The sequence below is a fragment of the Macaca thibetana genome, chromosome 6 (genome assembly GCF_024542745.1).
Source record: "Macaca thibetana thibetana isolate TM-01 chromosome 6, ASM2454274v1, whole genome shotgun sequence".
Lineage (NCBI taxonomy): Eukaryota > Metazoa > Chordata > Mammalia > Primates > Cercopithecidae > Macaca > Macaca thibetana.
In genome coordinates, this window is record NC_065583.1 from 86,219,067 (window position 1) to 86,239,165 (window position 20,099).

At 39.4% G+C, this 20,099-nt stretch overlaps 1 protein-coding gene across 7 annotated transcripts in view; it reads left to right on the forward strand.

The window, feature by feature from the left end:
- Window positions 1-20,099, forward strand: part of MCTP1 (multiple C2 and transmembrane domain containing 1) — a 594,209-nt gene that overhangs the window by 881 nt on the left and 573,229 nt on the right. The window contains exons 1-2 of one of the 7 annotated variants that reach the window (XM_050794296.1): window positions 11,302-11,985; window positions 18,942-19,238. The exons of 4 other annotated variants lie outside the window; for them this stretch is intronic. In XM_050794296.1, the coding sequence (XP_050650253.1) occupies window positions 11,914-11,985; window positions 18,942-19,238 (369 nt within the window). In that variant the 5' untranslated portion in view covers window positions 11,302-11,913. Of the gene's footprint in view, window positions 1-11,301; window positions 11,986-18,053; window positions 18,308-18,941; window positions 19,239-20,099 lie in introns of those variants that run through there. 2 more of the 7 variants (XM_050794299.1, XM_050794295.1) reach the window with 2 other exon arrangements.

The window sequence follows — 20,099 nt, forward strand, 5'->3', positions numbered from 1 at the left end:
GTTTAGCAAAGATGAAAGAGTTCTGACTTGCACCCGGACTTTGCTTTTGATAGAAATGATACCTGTCACCAGAAGCTTTCTGAGTAGTCAATGAAAAGTTAGATCTAAAGTGGGTACTCTTTAGAGGTCTCCTGGAAGGAGATATCCAGCCAAGTCTCATCTTGGCAAAAGAAAAAACTAACCCAATAACTTAAAAACAATTACAACCATGTGTGGTGGTGTGGAGGGGCACCATTTGAAGCAAATGGCTGGCAGGAAGAAGTAGAGACGTGGAGAGGTAAATTATGGCACATGTGAGGTCCTGTGCCAGGGAAAGCATCAGCACAGGTCTGCTCGTTTTCCGGCACCCCTTTCTTAAACCTTCCCGTTGCAAGTGGATCACTGCCCTTCAAGTGGACAGCGGGAGCGTCTCCTCCCAGTTAGTCAAATGCGTATGCTCCTATGAGCCTTCTGAAGTTTTAATAGTCACCTGAAGCACTTGCTTTTAAAGTATACTGCTTTATACATCATGTTGACTGCTCAGACAAGAGTCAAGGTTTTTTAAAGTGCTTTTACTAGAAATTTTATGTGTGGGGCCCACAACGCGTCCCGCTGAATAGCTGTTTTTACTCCCTCAGTTTCAAAGAGGCACTGCTGTTTTTGTAAATGTCTATCAAATCATTTTAATTCTAGAAAATATTTTGGAAGTTTCACTCTGCCAGACACCTAAAGAACATTTTTCTCCCAATACATCTTAGTTTATTTAAACTTTCTCATTGTTTTGACTCTGATTCATTATGTTAGATGAATGACACTTACATTAAAACTTTAGTTATTAGTAGATTAAAAGCTCAGCTACAAAGAACCATCAGGCTGTGTTTTGAAGGGTAAGATACAGGAATAGATAGGCTTTCCATTGAAAGTTTTTAGAGTTAATGGACTGATTTCTTAGTGTAGCTTCAGAAAATAAACCAGAATATGAATATGTTTTGTTCCTTAATAAACAATATTGCTTGCAGTAAGCAAACACCTGATGATCCAGAAAAAGATTTTATTCGCAGAAGAGTAAGTAGAGATAATAGTGACAAAAAAGACTAAATACATTTACGTTTCCTGTCATCTTGAAAGTGTGAATAGAGCCCCTGTTTTTGGTTTTAAAAGTAGAGTGATCATTGTTTTTAGAAGAATGTTTTAAATTCAGTATAGATGAATACTATATATTAAAGGAAGTATTGATTTTTGAGTGTGTACATAATCCTAATGTATAAGAATTTCAGAGTTGAGGACCTTTATATTTTTTTTTCTTTCACTATCAAGGATAATAGAACAACAGATAATAATTGAATTATTTTGGAAGGTATATATCATGTTACTGTGAATGTTAACTTACTAAATCACATTGCAGTTCACTGACCCAAGACATTTTCAAAGCAAAAATAGATAACTCTGAATTTTTATGTTCCTTTTTGCCATACAGTTTTCTGAAACTACCAATCTTTATTAAGAAAACACTACTATGTAAGTATGAATTTTGTATACAAAAGATATAAACTTATTCTGGAGAAGATACTAAACTAACACTATTATGTACACCTTCATCATATGCTGGGCATTTTATAGCCTGATACAGTTTAACCCCCACGGTCACTTTACAGATTAGTAAACCAATGCTCACATAGGTTAAATAAGCTTTCCAGGGTCACGTAGTTAGTAGATGACAGAGAGAGGTTTTGTACTCAAGTCAGTCTCCAGAATCTTTTTCCATTATGACAGCTACGTTTGACAACTTTTAGAAGTTGTTGCATTTTTTAGATGATTTTGGTCTCACTGATGAAACTAGAGCCTTGCAAGTTTACGTGTATTCTGGAGACTTTTCCCCATCCCTATATACAATCAATTCTATGATGGATTACCTATCTTAATTTGTAATTTGTTCTGTGATGCATTGTTGCATATATATTTGGTCACTTTTACAAATGAGATTATCGTGATCTGTAACTCTGAAGAAGCTTTTCATTACAGAGAATCAGCATTTTGACGTAGACATAAGAGAAATACAAAAGCTAAAATGTCTTTCAGAAAATAAGAGAAAGAAGGGATATAGGCAGACAGAATGGTAAAACCTGAGGGACTTGCCCGATGCCAGACACAGTCCCAGAAAGAGATACCATTTTTGGTCCCTAGTGTCTGCTGCTCATGGTGCCGTGTTCTCTAAGAAGCGGAGAGATTTCTCTGTAACGAGTCACAAATACGACTTTCATCAGCACTCTATGACCAATGTAAAAGAGAAGATTTGGCTCACCTCTGAATGGGGAAGAGGAAGAAATGGAGTTGGAACCTGGAACTGGAAGGGGACTCATTCAGCTGCCCGGAAGTCAGCTTAACTTTGTAGCACTCTTCCAAGCTTCCTGAATATCTCAGAGCTCTTTCCTTACTCTCTCAGCAGCTCATCTCCAGAGAGACCTGGGCATGGGGAAGGGGTGTGTAGCACATACAGATTTCAGCTTTATTCCCAGTTCACAAGCACAGTACTCAAGAAAGTAACACAATACAAGCATTTAATACATCTTTAGAGTGCCTAGATGAAAAGACTGTTCTTTCAAGGCAGAAATAAACTTTATTGCAAAAATAGGCAAATTGTTTAATTTTTTCTCTTGTTCTCTGCTTGATCCTGGCATAAGCCATGTTCTCCAACACACTCTCCACGTCTCCACCTCCCTAGCCCAGCACGAGGCCCCAACAACATATGTGCACGTACTCTGACAGTGGGTAGAGATGTTAAGCAAAAGCAAAGAAAACAAAATCGGTTTGGATGGCTGGGGAAAGAGATTTGGGAGTCACCGACATATATGAGTAAAAGTGAACAAACCAGGCTACTTTCCATGTGCCTGCTGGTCCTCTTGCTATTGTGTTTTCATTAGCCAAATATACCTTTGCAATATGTACTAACAGACTTAATAATGCCTTGCTATTGGGGGATGTGCGTTATTTCAAATGTTCTGTTTTGAGAATAAGGAAAAAAAATCCCTTTTTCCCCACTGATTCTAGTTCACGTGTTGGGCCATATTGTCATACCAGATGCATTTCATTTTCTGCAACACAGTTGGAAAAGATGCTTTCTCAATTTGTGTGCATATCAAAAATATGCCAATTTTATGTATTCTGCCTTGACGAGTTACTAAAATTATGTTTTGCTAGGATCAGAAAGTCAGTATTTTAAGATAAAGAGTGAGGAATGAATACGTTGCATTTTTTTAGTATTTTAACAAAAGCATGTAGTGTTTATGAATGCTGAACTTTTAGTTTTTTCTCTTTAAATAAACTTTGTTAAAATTGCTTTCACAAAGGAGAAACTATTTTTGAAAAGAAGTAGGAAAATTATTCAGTGTATGTTAGGTATGTTTTAAAACATAGCAAGAGGAATCTATTCATTGGGATAAGATTCCTAAAACATATCTGTAAGCCCTGATAAAAAGTGGAAAAAATATTTCCTACAATTAAGTCTATACATGAAGTATATCTTGCTTTATTATCTGAGCTTTTAAATAAAGCACATGTTTAGCAAAATGATTCGAAAATGTGACTTGGGTGGATTTTTGCAATTTTTCAGGTGTTTTTACTATATGACTTCAAAGAATACAACTCCACCTTAAAGAAGGCACAGATTTAAAAACATATTTTCTATTATAAATGACTAAAGTCACTGAAGAAAACTAGTATAAAAATCCAGCCCCTAAAACAATGTTTTTATCTTTATACTGGTCTGGCTTCAGAAATGACCCCTTTCAGATTGAAAGTGAGAGAGGCTGGATGAGACCTTAGGACATTTTGGAGCAGGGTGGAAAGTGGAGTTTGATGTGCGATAGCATTCATGAAAAGTGCTGCGATCATCAGCTTATTCCAAAGGAAGGGAGTAAAGAGGATGACATATTTCCCTTTAACCTTTACTTGCTATAATACGTATCTGGCAAATTTGAGTTGAACTATGAATCTTGCATAAATGGAAGTGTTAACATGTAGATGTTATGAGAGATTGGCTTAAACTATAGCAAGCGTTCAATAAACATTAGCAATTGCTGTTGTGCTTGTTATTATTATTGGAGAGTATACTGAACTTTTGCAATTGCTGCTATTACAAATAAGTGTGTGGTTGAAAAAAATTAACAGGGTACTTTGCCAGTCCTTCTTATTTAATTTAGGATATGAACTATGTTACTTGCAGTGTTGGAAAAAGTAGCCCATGACTAATCAAGGTAGTATTGGTGACGTTACAATTTTATACAGCAATGAAAAAAAATCTTACATTATTTTTAGCAAGTATGTATGCATTACCATGAAGAATGAATATGTTATGTTGAGGGAAAAAAATGGGATTAGCAGATTCGTTTAAAAATAGAACATTCTTCTTCCTCTTTCTTTTACCTCACTGTTTGAAAATGATTTCACAAAATAAAGGTTAAGAATATATTTTTGATATCTAAAGGAAACATGTAATATGATTTCTTTGATCATAATGCTTATTAAATCATTTACGAATCCTGGTTAATGGAGTATAAATAATATGTCTGTATAACTTTATAAGCGTTGACAAAATCTGCAGATTTAGAAGTTAGGTTATATATATTTTTTCTTTTTGGTCTATATCTATTTATAATATTGTAGCAGACATCTGCTTTAGGTAAGCAGAAAATATATATATATATACATATATATATATATATTGAGATGGAGTTTTGCTCTTATTGCCCAGGCTGGAGTGCAATGACGCAATCTTGGCTCACCGCAACCTCTGCTTCTCAGGTTCAAGCAATTCTCCTGCCTCAGCCTGCCAAGTAGCTGGGATTACAGGCATATGCCATCATGCCTGGCTAATTTTGTATTTTTAGTAGAGACGGGGTTTCTCCATGTTGGTCAGGCTGGTCTCGAACTCCCGACCTCAGGTGATTCACTCACCTCGGCCTCCCAAAGTGTTGGGATTACAGGCATGAGCCACTGCGCCTGGCTTGAAAATAATTTTTTGAAACATTTGCTTTAATTGCTTTTTGCTACTGGAAAACTTACTAAAAATCACATATTTCCCTGCCTCAGTAAGTCAAGCATCCTAAATAAGACCATTTCTTGATAACTGAGGGTCATTATTTGCATTCTGGACTTTGCTTGTTTGTTTAATGTGAATGAGTAGATATTATCCTACAACTTCCTTTATATAAGCGTGCATGTTTTTATAAAACTAGAGTATAAACCATACCTGTTTATGACATGCTTACCTTTCTGTAAAGCTAATTATTGAATCAAAGAAGAGGCACCCTTTTCTCAAGTCATTTGTTCACTTAACAAATAGTCTTTACAGTTTTTGTAAATTTTGATTTGTTGGCACCACTGAAGATACAGCTTTTTTCTATATCATTAACTTTATGTGCCATTTTAATTTGCTTTTCACCATCAACCTTTTCTTCTAACTCATAGTGCTTTTTATGAATCAGAAGTGAGAAGTGTACTATCCCTAACAATTCAAGATTTTATCCAAATACATTTTCCCCTCTAATAGGTAGCAGTTTGTTATCATTAGAAACTTTTTTTTTTTTTTCTGGCACAATATCAGGCCACAATGTCCCTAAAGTCTCCAAATATTTGTATTTAAATGAAGTATGGGTGCAGTATGGAAAACTGTATTTGTAATATAATGAGATTTAAAAGTCCTGCTTAGTGTCTTCTTGAGAGAACAGTTTTCTTCTCTTCAGTGAAGTCTTTTCGAGATATTTTATACCAGCCTTATTTCCTGTTCTTTTGGGTGCTAGCCAATTTGGAAAATTACAACAAATGTAGGCAAGTGGACCTCTGGACATCTTAGGATCTTTGTATCCTCGTAATCCCACTGGGTTCATTTAGAAAGGCCTCTTCAGCATTAACAGTAGGAACCTATTTTGCTTAAGCCTGAACCACCTTCACTTGCCTTGCCAGCTCTGCTGGCATAGAATTTGGCAAGCCCTAGTACAACTGACCTGGTGAATCGGTATTGTAAAACAGTTCAGGGGAAGACTACTCAATAAGTGGTGACAATGAATGAAGGGATGAATGGATGGGCTAGAACTGTTCAGAGATAAGGCCTCTGGAAAAGCTTCAAAATCGCTTTATGTTTGTGAAATGATATTATTGCCTTCTCGATTCCAAGTCCTTTTAAGCCAGGCAGATATATTTGATGTTCCCCTCTTCCCCCAGTTGGTAGCTTGGCTTTTGCCAGCCTAGACTTTAATTCTGATTCTTGGGCAGAAAAGAACCAGAATTAAAGTCTGGTGAAGGGAGGATGTGGCACCTACTAAGTGACTGCCATATTGTGTTCCCGTGGAGGATGGGAAAGTATCCTATTTCTGAGGTCTCCGGGTGAAGGATATAGTTCTTGGTGTTAGACTCTGACTCTGGGTATCCATTTTTTGCACCCAAGTCTCCCTTTCTGGCCTCTGACACTGCACCCACACATCTGGATTCCTGATTCCTGCCTACACATCCTCACTTAGCTATGCCTCTGAGTCTTGAATTCTGCCTGGATCTTGGCTCAAGATACCCTCCTTCCTTCTTCACTGCTACTTCTCCTTGACCCATCTCCTTGACCTCTTTTTTGTACCTGCACTTCTCCTGCATCCCAAACCCATTATTGAAGAAAGTCTCTTATCTTCCCTTTACTCCCAGCCATGACTCAGATTAAAATCCCAATATTGGCTGGGCGCGGTGGCTCATGCCTGTAATCCCAGCACTTTGGGAGGCCGAGGCAGGTGGGTCACCTGAGGTCAGGAGTTCAAGATCAGCCTGGGAAACATGGTGAAACCCTGTCTCTACTAAAAATACAAAATTTAGCCGGGCGTGGTGGCAGACACCTATAATCCCAGTTAGTCGGGAGGCTGAGACAGGAGACTCGCTTGAACCTGGGATGCAGAGGTTGCAGTGAGCTGAGATAGCGCCACTGCATTCCAGCCTGGGAGACAAGAGTGAAACTCCGTCAATAACAATAATAATAATAATAATAATAAATAATCCCAATATTGACCAAGAATCTTGTCCTCACTAGCCTGGTTCATTCTGCTGTCTCTTAAATACCAAGTGTGTGAAGTGGAGTTCAGACAGGTGGCCAGGTGATATTTACATTGACCCCTCCTGTCTAATGCTGAGCCTAGTTAAAAAAAACCCCAAATCCTCCCTCCAGAAAATTTGCATTGCCCATCAACTGCATTTGCTTATAAAGGATGTTTTTCTCCCGTGGAGGACTAGACTAGAGCAGATTTTTCACTGAGCATGGTTCATTGTCTCTGTGTCCTTGCCCTTTTCCCTTCTAATTTTAAACATCTCACATGTCTAGTCTTTAACATCCACACCCACTTTCTTAGTCCTTCCTGCCTGCTTTCTTCCTTCTCCTTAATATTGTTTCTCATCCTGACTTTCTCTGCTTGCAAGATCTGCTTCTTGTAACGAACCATTTAGCATCCAGAGATGTGCTGTTCCATGTGGCAGCCGCTCCCCACATTTTGCTATGGGACTCTGGAAGCATGGCTAGTTAGAATTGAGAGGGGCTATAAGTGTAAAATGCATACATGCACACTGAATTTTGAAGACTTGTACAAAGAAAAGAATATGAAATATCCCATTAGTAAACTTTTCATATTGATTGCATGTTGGGATAACATTTTGGATATGTTAGGTTCAATTAAATATATTAAAGCTCATTTTACAAGTAAAATTACATATGTGTCTCATACTTGTATTTTTATTGGATGCAAATGATCTAAAGCAGGGATTTCAAACTCCAAACTCCAATGCCCACGGGGGTCACCAAAATAAAGACAAGGGGCCAAGAGGGTTTGGTGGGGCCGTGGTGGACCAGGGAGCCCCTGCCCCCTTGAAGGAGCAACTGCTTCTCAGCTGATTACTGGCACCCGGGAAAGAAACTGTATTGCCAGAGCTTCTAGATTCTTTAATAGAAGCCAAATCCCAGATTTTTGTGTGAAGTCTTTAGATTCCTGAATTTTTGTCAGATAAATCATATATTTTTAAAAGCATCATAGGTTAAATAAAATATATCTCTGGCATGAATTTAGCTGTCAGTTTGAACTTCTGACTCAGAGAGGTCATATCTGGTTTCTCCCTTCCCCACTTCCCCTTCCCCCAAGTGCTGGGCAAGTGCTAAGCATGTATTGTCTGGGGCAATACATGTAGGTACCAATACTACACGTAGGTGTCAATACCTTTTACAGACTAATGGGATGAGTTCACCAGCCGGGAGAAATGAGTGGTGGGATGCAGGTGAGAATGCGGTGGGTTGGGGGGTATGTGGAAATTGTGGGGGTGGGGACAGGGAGAGTGGCCAAGCACTTTGGCTCTATACAGACGATAAAAGAAAGCAGTAGTGGGAGAAGGAGAAAGTGTTAGAAACGGGCCATGGAAAGGTTTTTATAAATGGAGATACCTTGAGTGAGTTGATGGAGCCTATGGAGAGGGAGAGGTCAAAGGTAAAGGAGAAAGGGGGATAATTGATGGGATAAAGTTCCTAAGTACATGTGTTGGGGTGGGTCCCACAGGCCATGGGAGGGAGGTCTCCCTTAGCCTTCAGCCAGAAGAAGCACCCCTCTTTCATTGCAGATGGAAGGAGACAGTGTGGACATTGATGCAAGGAGTTCTGTAGACTTGGTGGCCACAGTTTGAGGATGTTCTGTCTGGCGGCCACTTCCTAGTTTTGAAGTGTGATTAGGATTTGGACATAGGGAAATGGTGACAGACTGTTGACTAAGCACAAAGGCAAATAAGTGTCCTGTGTATGCAAAAAATAGGAAGTCAGTAGCGGGACTGAAATCTAGGGTGTGGGCATAGGGGTAATGCGAATAAAGATGAGAGTGAAAGGGTGGCCAGATATCAGGGCTGAGACATGTACTCTCCAACCCTGGAGGCAATTGAGCAGGGTAGTGGCTGGGTCATCCTGAGCCTTAGGAGGGAGAAGCTGGCGTGGAAACAGGAGACCATGAGGAGGCCTCAGTAATCTCAGTGAGAGCCTGCAATTGGGCTGTGCTCTGACCTTGGTGACAGATGGAAAGATTTGTGGGATCAGGGGTTTGGCTGAATATTCAGGGAAGGGGGAGTAGAAAGAGTTCATCACAGCATGTTTTCCCCTTTCCTTATGTTTTTGATTTTTCCTAGTTCTGTTCAGAGATGCTTTTGTTGAAACATATATATTTTTTTCCCTGGGTGGGAGTTGAGTTTTGGGTTTGCATTTCTGCAGAATGGCTGAGGGTGCCAGGCTCCTAAGTGTCAGATTGTCACCTATTTACTGTAATAACTCCTATTCTTTAAGTTATTTTGAGTTCTTCAGAATAAAATGGTTCTCTTTTTTGTGCAGTATCAGGCACTGAAAGTAGTGAGTGTTAATAGAGCAAAGGAAAGGGTAAAACATGTTAGTTTTAAAAATCAGACAAAACAAGAACACCTCCTACATATACCTGTTAGCTGAATTTTTATGGTGCTTGATGCCAGAGTGGCTACATATTTGGAGAAATAGTTACAATGAAGGAGGTTGGGATCCAAGGGCTCTGCTGGAAATTTTGATTCTTGATCAAGGTAGTGTGCTGCAAATGTGTTAAAAGTGCATCCTCTCTCCTGTGCAAGGCTGATCTGTGCGTGGCAAATGGTCCATTTCTGCAAACTGCCAAAAGATATTCTCTCAAAATAGAAATGATATTCTATCCATACTCTTAGGCCATATCTGATTCTTTTTCTTATATTGAAATGTAAAGTTGATTTTGATATAAGAATAATTTAGCTATTTTTATAGTTGCTTTTGAATAGTATTTTCACCACACCACACTGGAACTCCAAGTGTTTTCCAAAATATCTTTTGGGATTGGAAGTGATTTTAGAGACAAGCTCTGGGTCGCCACAGAACAGTTGCCTCCTGTGCCCTGCGGGGCCAAACCCCCAAATCAGCAGGGACCACGTGTCTCTAGCTGAGAAGTAGACATGGGCTGCACCTTCTCTTTTCTTCTTTGCTTTCCTCTACTTTTACAGGAAGCTTCAGGTGAGGAACAGTAATGGGGTTTGGCTGTGATTGTGACTTTGCCTGGTCCTGTCTGGCCTTGTATATACACCAGTTGAACTCAACAGAGTTTCAATTAAAAAAAAAAAAGACTTGACCATTTGAGTCATCCCCTCAGCCTCTCTCTGCTCCCTTTGGCCCACTATGCAGCAAAATGTTCTACACTCAGGCTGATGCTTTTGTTATTTCCTTGCTTTCTCTGTGGGAATCAGCAGAATAAGACAGAAGGGAATAGTCAGAGATGGGAGGGAGACCTGCAGTTGGCAGAATTTCTCAGGCCGCATGCTCTCTGCCTGTGGGCTTTTCAAGGAAGACAAAGCATTTTGAAGTGTATTTATACCTATTATTTATCTGGCATTTTCACTTTCTTTGACTTCAAGTTTTTCCTACTGGGCATTTGCCAGGAATGAGGAAGAATTATATGCAATTTGCCATAGGAGAATCTTTGTATAACCTGGATGACTTGGATAACTTTGTATGACTTGGATAACTTTGTATATCTTGGATGACTTGGATAAATTGGATGATTAGCCTATGGAACTGTGTTGTGGGACTATCCAGGCGGTATATTATTTAGGTCTTGGCTCTTCCTTCTGTGCCCTCTGGCTTACCTTTCAGCTATAGTATCAGTTTTCTTTCTTTGCTTAGAAAATGAGCAGGGAAAATAAAGAAAGGACAGTCAGGCAATTTTTTTTATTAGTAGCTTTTATAAAATATCTTTTTTCATGGCAAATTTTTAATAATTGACTCCTTTGATGTTTGTGACATTTTGTGTTGCTTTGATATATGCCTTACACACATGTATGCACACACACAGAGGATACCTTTACCAGGCATGGTTTATGCACGTGCCTACTCTTTCATGCATATGATATTTTTCACTGGAGTCAAAGATAACCAGAAGAACATCAGCATTCTTCCACTTCTAAATTTAATCATCCACTTTAATAGTAATAAAGTAATAGTATTACATTTAAATGATGATATAATCTTTACAAATGGCTTTAGTTTATCTAGTCTGAATAGATGCACAAAAACTAGTTCAGCAAAAGAGAAAAAACAATTGGAAGATGGCATTTGTGGTTAGTAAACCACTATCGTGTGTGTTCTACAAAGGAAATGAATAATCTTACTTTGAATTTAAAATATATATAAATATAAAGAGTGCCATATAAAATATATATTATATATAATGTTTTACTTATATTATATATAATATAATATATATTAAAGCTATGATATATAAGGAATGCCTTTTCTTCAGTAGGATAGTCATTCTCCTATAAGTGTATATCATATTTATAGCCACCATGGGAGAGCACTCATTGAATTATTCCCTTAATCCTTTCAAACCCAGGTATCACAATAATATCAATCATTAGTGTTTTCAAGCATGGCCTGACTTAACTCTCACAAAATGATCCTTACAGGTAAAAAATAGGGAGGCATTTTGGTGAGTTTCTCTATTGATATAGTTCATTTTTTTTTTCTAATTTGAGGAAGGGAAATACTTTTAGGATCATAAAAATATATTCCCACAATCACAAGATATATTCCCATAATCACAAGAATCTCATTTTTTGAGATCACCTCAGAATGAGAGCTGGTAAATAACTGAATTAGGAACAAATTGGTCTGAGACAGCAGAGCCTTCCTGTGTGGTGGGTGGCTGCCTAGTGTAATGTCTTATTTTCTGTTAATGTTGCCATGCTAATGCCTCTCAGTGGCTCTATTTGAAAAACATTTCTTACACTATTTTATTACTTTCTTCATCCTCTTAATTATATCTGGATTATATCCTGAATGGTGTATTTACAAATGCCCATTTCATATTTTAAAATCTATTCTTTTTCTAGGAGTATATGCCTGATGTGAGTTTCAGACAATTTCATTTGTATTTGGTGCCAGAAATGTGTTGCGTGAGCTGCTTTTGCGTAAGTGTACACGAACATACTTATTGTGTTATCTATTGTGGTAGGGCTTGCTCTTTACTACCCTGTCTTTGAATTAACTTTTGTTAAATCACAATATGAATTTTTTTTTTTTTTGAGAGAGTCTTGCTCTGTCGCCCAGGCTGGAGTGCAGTGGTGCAATCTCGGCTCACTGCAACCTTCACCTCCTGGGTTCAAGCGATTCTCCTGCCTCAGTCTCCCAAGTAGCTGGAATTACAGGCGCCTGCCATCACACCTGGCTAATTTTTGTATTTTTAGTACAGATGGGGTTTCGCCATGTTGGTCAGGTTGGTCTCGAACTCCTGACCTCAAGTGATCTGCCTGCCTCATCGTCCCAAAGTACTGGGATTACAGGCATGAGTCAATATGCCCGGCCTGCAGTCCATCTTCTAAAGCTGCATTAGGTGAGGTCTGACTTGCTGACGAGTTCCTCCCCAGCCTACCCTGAGCTGGGCTCTGTTTGCTCAGTTGTGCCATCTCACCTCTGGCCTGAGGCCAACCAACATGTGGAGCTTCTTACCCGGTTCCATTTTAAAATGACACTTCATAACTGATATTAATAATAGCTATACATATATAACATTATGTATTAGGCATTATTCTAAGTATTGTATATATATTAACTGATTTATTTACTACAACACTTAGGTTGATGTCTTCTTCATTTTCCAAATGGGGAAACTGAACCACAGGCGATTAACTGACTTGCCCAAAGTTATACATCTGTATGATGGACCCAGGTCTATGTCACCAGAGTCTGTGTCTTTAAACACTACAAAATAGGCTGCCTAAAGTAGGTTGTGCCTGAGGAACCCAGCTTAGGAAAATATAATCCCAAGTAACTAGAAACTTTTAAATGACAGTTCTACTTAAAAAAAAAAAAAATTATTCCTTACCAGGCACCCCACTAAATCACCATCATTATTTTTGTTATTGATACTATTATTAGACATATGTTATACATTAAAAGTTCTATAATTTTTCATTTCCTATATTCTATAGCCTCATCTTGTTTCTATCATTCTACTTTCTTCTCCCCTGAAAGGCATGATTTTAGGGGAAATAAATGAAATATATCCGTCTCTTAGGCATTCTATATACAGCATCTCAAAGAAACATTTATAGATTATGTACATTGTCTCACTTAAACTTCACAGCAGTTTCAACAAATAGATATTGTTAGTTGCATTTTATGTATGGGAAATTCTTAGAGAGGCTAAGTAACTTTTTGGCAGTCCTGGTTTTGTCCATAGTTAGTAAGTGGCAAAGCTAGATATTGACAGACATCTGATTACTACCAACGCCATAATTTCCAGGCTACCCACTGCTTCACCATTGGTGAGGCCACATTACCACACTAGTGCTAGATACATGCTTGGTGCCCAAACCTGTGATTTGTGGTTGAGTCTGACTGTCCCTTAACACCAGCCTTGCTGGTAGGTCTCTCCACAGTTTTGGGGAGAAGGCTAGAGGAAGGTGCCACCATTAGTTAGAGAAAAGTTTCCAGTGAATGAGAATGGGTTGGTGTGTTTATTTTTGGCTCAGGTCTGAGACCTCATAGTGAATATTTTCAGATCTTTCTTCTTGTGAGTTCTATACACATATCATGACTTCAAATCATGTTGTTAAGCTCCTCTGAAAAATAATGCTGTATATTCTGTATTTAGTCTAGGAGTTATGATCTTTGGACAGGAAAACAAATTCTTTTCTGAACACTTAATTGTTTTGTAAAGATGTCCATTTGGGGTATATTCCTTTAACAAGGAGAAAGCAAGATATGAGATAATGTCTTCTGAATTTGGCATAATTTCTAATGTTTCTTAATAATGATAATATCAGCATGCAAATCTTAGTCTTATGCCAGTTGCTGTCTTAATGGATTTGCAGACATTACTTCATTTAATCTTTGTGACAACAGTAAAGCAGTGGGAATTCTTAGCCTCATTTTATAGATAAATCAGTGGAGGCTTAGAAAAAGTGAGGACATTTCTCAAGGTCACACAGCTGGTAAACAGTAGAGCTCAGATTTTGTACCTAAGAACTGACTCCAAAACTCATGAGTCTAACTGCTATGTTATAGGTGGCTTTCTTCAACATTGAAAAGCTGCTAGGTCTGCTTGCTGGGTCTGACCTGCAGACCCTGACCCAGTGATGGATGAAAGACGTACACTGACACAGATATTTTGCCTGTCAGTGCAGCTAAGGGAATCTGCTGCCTGAGTCTGCAGCTTTGGTCCCGATAAGCTGGTGAAGTTCACATTTATTTAGTACAGATTAAATGACAAAGGTCTCCAGTAAACACTACCAGAGGGTGATTAACATCGCCAACCTCCCTAGTAGAGAGCAGTGATGTATCCACAGATGATCAAAGGTTGGTCTTAGGACCACATGAGTAAACAAGCTATTTAGATAAACTCCTCTACATTCCTATGTATCTATGCCCTAAGTTTTTAAGAGAATTCTGCTGCCTTCAGCCAAATCTTTTACTGAAGCTATGCAAACCTCCTGGCCTTCCAAGAAGGTTTGTGACTATTTCCTATAACTTTATAACTTCTTCCACCACCTTGAATGATCCCCTAAATCTGCTCATGAGTGTTGTCTTGTAGCTGTTTTCCAGATGTCTTGGAATGGGGAGAATATGCAGTTAAAATGTTCTATATAATAAACCAATCCCAGATATGTATGTGTAGCTGGAAGATCTCCTTCCAATTAAATACCAATGATTTTAGTAACCATCTTTCTCTTTCTCCCTTCCTCAAATATTTATGAAATATCTATGTTGTGGTAGACAGAGTATCTTGTTAATACCTTGATAATAAGACAGTTCCTACTCACATAGAGCTTATGATCTTATAGAAGAAACATCCATTACATTAAAATATATGCAAATTGTTACCAATTACAATTGTGATAACTAAATCAGAGAAGTACAGAGAATTATGGGAATGAATTGTATAATAAGTAGTCTCAACCCAATCTTGAGAGAGGGAGGATCAGATTGGGTTTCCCTGAAGAAGCATTTAGGATCAAATGAAAATAATGAATAGGAGTTAGTCAGATTTCTTCAGGGTGGAGGGAAGTCAGGGATGTGGCAGACAGTTCTGGGCAGAGGGAACCACAGCAGGAGGTACTTAGAGGAAGATTGCCTGGACAGTGGGGATTTGGTGATTAAGAGAGAAGGTGTGTGTGTGTTGGGGGAGATGGGTCTGGGATTAGTGGCAGGGGCCAGATTATGCAGAACCTTGCAGATCTTGGGGAGATTTTGGACTTTAGCAAGCACTGAAGCAATTTTGAGAGCCTGGATGCTCAGCCTTGAAGAGAGGAACCATCTTCAGGAGACTTCATGTCCTTGGTCTGGGAATAGCTTTCCTTTGCTTCTATGTGTGGAACCACATTGTACTCACAAAGTTGTCTTGTAAAGAGATAGGGAAGTAGGTTGGAGCTATGTTTTCCCTATTAGGATATGGTATTTTAAAAATGTCGACAAAAATAGAAATACCTAGAGGATGAAAGTATCTTTCCCCCTGGAAAAACATGCCATTTCATTCTTCCTATTGCTTTTTTATTGAGTACTATTGGAAAGTAAATGAAGGCAAGAAATGCAATCTAATGTCTCATTATCAGTGCTCAGGGGAGAGATTTCTCCTAGACAGCACATTTCCGAGCCTAGGTAGAGATGAAAATTAGATAAAGCTCAGTGATCCAGATGTTATGACTGTAAATTATAAAAAATACATTTTCAGGAGCTTTCAACTTCTTTCCTGAAGTTAGGGTGGGGAAAAAATGAAAAACTTTGGAAAGCGTTCTATAAGGAGTTGTACATTTAAAAATCTGTATTGTTTGTTAACATAAGCATGGGTTAATTAGGAAGACTTTCTGTTGAACAGATCTAAAGCATGGTAAAGTAGATTTAATTTGTTATGTATTTTCCTATATATTTTCTCAGATATAAAATCTGAATTTTATATTTCCATGTATAGCCAATATTCGTATTTATGAAACAAATTTGCAGCAATGTTCTCAAGCAAGAAGGAAAAGTTAAAGTGTGTAAAAGCTCACCATTACATTTGTTATGCAATGTTATAGGAGGGAAAAGAAGGAAATGTCAAAATATTTCATGGAGACTGTAGTCTGTCACACAATCAAAATTGAAGTGGCAACATAAGCCAGCCTACTTGCTCTTCTGTGAACGCTCAGGGTATAGATTCTAGCACATCTAGCAAATGTGAGTGATCAGAAATTGTACCAACCCCTGCCCGACTGAGGTTTGCCAGTCTCTGCATTGACCTCCCCAGCCAACTACTACAGTGACCAATATGAGCATGGACTGCTTTAAGCACTCAAGCATTACTGCCATCTGGACTAGGAAATAGCATCTAGTAGAAATTTTCAATGACAGAAGCCACGCCAAAGTCAAAAGGGTATCAAGAACCTACATATTCTTTTATTTGCTATTATGGAAAAATGCGATGTAGTCTTTTTGTTGTTGTTCTTCATGTAGTATTTTACTGGAGTCATAACCAAGTAAACATTATGCTATTCAAACAGTAAACAGATTTAAAGAGTAATTCTAATTCTATTTTGGGTATCGTAAACCCTTTTCAGAAACTAACAAAGGTTGTGGTATTTTCCCCACCGAAATGTACACAAAACCAGAATTGTGCATTCTTCCTCAAGGAGGGAAACTCATGACTTTCAATCCGTGGACTCCAGAGCTCTCAGTTAATACCCTTGGGTAAAAGGAAGACTCAGTAACAATTCTTATGAAATTAGATGGCTTCATTAGCATTATAAAAGTTAAAACTTGAGTCTCTGAAATTTCAACCATGGCCTGCATATTTATTTATCCTAGAACCTTGCAGGGCACTTGGATTGATTTTAGGAGGAAAAATCTGTAGACTGGCCTCCTAAGAGTAGGTCTAGACGTGTCCAGAAATAAAAAGGAAGCTGTAGCCTACAGCATTTACCAAACATACCAGGGTACGAGGGGAACCCAAATTTGGAGTTTCTTGCTAATATGGGGTTCTGTTTCCTAGAAGTTGATTTCTGTTTCCTTCTTATGCATTCTTATATGAGACTCTTCTTTGGGTCTGAGCCTTTGAGAAGCGAGATTCCTTTACCAGAGGCTGTGATATCTAATAGAAGCTCTCTCTGATTATCCTCCTCAGTTGTCAACATTTGCCGACTGCCACCTACACACATAAGAAATTGAAAATCTGTTCTAGATTCTGGAAACCCAATACTCCTGCACTCCAGAGATTTTTTCTCTTAGATGAGGAGGTAGCATATATACGTAAAACATAAGTGTCACTACCAGGTAGCACAGACATTCTACTTTTAAGTAAATAAAACCATGGGGATCCCTGTGTCTTGGGAGATAAATACAGAGGCTTAATGACCTCATTTGCGACAACTACCTGAACAATTGGTCTGGTTTGCACCAGCAGTAGTGTACTCTCAGCTCTGTGTTCACTTCTTCTCATTGATTTCATGGCCATCTTATAAAAGTGCTGGAAAATGTAGAAGCCTGCAGTCTGAAATCACCATGAAGAAAGAGTTTTGTTAGAGGGCAGTTCTCAAACCTGTGAGGTGGATGATTCACAGGGATATGGATCTGTGCTTGTGCACTCTGGAGTTTGATAAATGGGCGCACAAACAATTGCTTCCTTTAAAATAAGCCAACCACAGGCCTAACTTATAGCTCCTTGCCTGGAAGCCCGATTCTCTGCTTGGGGCAGCAGCCTATGAAAAGGAAGCTGGGTAGAGCTGAGGGTGGAATGTGAGCACCTCTTGGACTGAAGCTTGGGCTTGGTGTAAGAAGGCCAAGGAGACTGAGCTGCTGCTGGGGCTGACTCCTCATGTCCTGCCAGCTAGGCCATGCTTGGGAGCTAAAGAGGCACACAGTAGTTCCCCATATGATACTGGGAACATTTGAGGAGTGTTGGGTAGGAGTGGAGATGTCTAATGGGATGGATGGAGCAGAGCCCAGGCATCAGGGATGGGCTGTTCACGAGCCTTTCATTGCAAGATATAGCAGCTCAACTCTTCCTTGATTAGGCTTCAAAGGAGAGTGTATTGGCCACAGCTGAAAAGATCCAGGGCAGGCTGGATCCAGGCCTCAGTCGTCAGGTCTCTGTCTTTACCCCACCACCCTCTGCCACCTTTCCTTCTTTCCTTCTCCCAGAATTGCTTGGCTTTGGACATCTTCTCTCTCAGGCAGACTCTCTACTGGCGGCTCTCAGCATCTCTAGGCACACATCTTCCTCACAGCTGTGACCACCCATGGGAAAGACCATGCTTGGGAGTGAGTGACATTGGGAGTGATTTGGACCCTCACTGTGTCTACTGTGGCCAGTTGGTGCTTTGGGCAGGTTATGTGTGTATTTTGGAACCCAGAAGTGAGGGGCATTCAACCCAAACACTGTGGACTGAGAGTGGGAGAGAGGCGGGTTTTTAAAGGCAAATCAGATTGCTCTGGGCAGGCAGATATTTCCAGTGTCCACGTGGGGTGCAGAGCCCATGTGGGGTTTGGTCAGTCACCAGCAGTGGGGAAGATGAATAATCAGCCATCCAGAAAATCTATCTGTGAGCTACTGGACTCAGCTGCTGGTCTGAAGCACTGCCTTGGAGAGGGAGACTGTTTTTCTGTGTTTTCAATATAAAATGAACATAGAGTATAGAATTTTAAAGTGTATATCAACTAGATTTTTAATGCTTTTCTTCCTGAATGGGTTTTAGTATTTGAAAAGCCATACTAATGAGATGACTAGTTTTAAAGTTAGCTATGGTACAAATAACAGCAACTGAGTTAACCTAAAGGCTATCACATTAATGAAGTCCTAGAATTTTAGCAAAGAACTTAGAAAACATACTTTAGAGAGGTAAATACTGATGCTCAAGGGATAAATCCACTTACCATCCTCTTTTCCTCCTTTCAGAGCCTAGAATATAAACAGTTCCTGATCCGCACTCCACTTGCAAGCAGCTTCATTATACAAATATACTTTAGTAGTGTTCACCCATTGCTGCCTCAGCTTCTTTTACTGTCCCTGTCATCACACTTTGCAAGAAGATGGTTTTTTAAGGGGATCTGTGGTTTCGATAAAAAAGAAGAGAAGATAACAGTGCAAGAGAAGAATGGCTTAGGAGAGTTGCCTGCCCCTGGGTGGAGACGGGACTGGTTGACTTTGCCCATGGGGAAGAGAGGTGGAGGCAGACTGTCTTCCAGAACTCAAGTAAGTCTTAACCTCTCTAAACCTCACATTTCTTTTCTGTAAAACTGGGGGAATAACATACCAACCTGATGGTGCTGTTATGAGGGTACAATGTAAGTTCCTGGTATGTGGCAATGCTCAATATACATTCTTTATTCTCCTCCACTCTATCACTTCTGATAGTCGTTCATCTCCACTTTTGAGGCAGCAGGTATCTTTAAACATTATACTGGTGTCTCTTGGAGCCTTCAGGAATGACCATTTATACTTTAGCATGAATTAGCTAGGTTCTTGCCTTCTAATTTCTGGATAGAACATTGTAAATTTTGAGCAGTGGGCATGGGTGGAAGTGATTTAGCTCAATCTGTAGAATTTGTGACAGCAACCTGGGCCTGGATGGGTGCCACAGGACTTAGTATGGGGGAGGTGACAAGAGGCTGGAAACTAGTGGAGCTTTGAATGGAGGTGCCTGGGAAGGGAGGCATGAGATGCTAACTACAGACTTGCTTTGATCCATAGCTTGGCTGAAGAATGGCTCTGGGTCTGGCAAGGGAATGGGAAACTGCCGTGTTCTCCTCTGCCACCCTCCTGTCCCTCATAATTTCTTGCTCCAAGAACTTGGGCTGGAGCTGCTAGAAGTACATTAGGAGATCTCATCTGCAAACCAACTCCCATTAGTGACATTGCTTCTCTGGGCAAATGAAGACAGTAAACACAGCTTCCTAATGAACTCTGGACTTTCCCCAGTTCAGGAAGTCAGAGGCTGCTCGTACTGCATAGATAATGTTTTCATAAGGCTTAGCCTTCGTACACTTGCACAATTTTTTTGTCACATCTTAAAATGGAAGATCTAAGCAGGAGTCACTTGCAGTCACTTCCTTT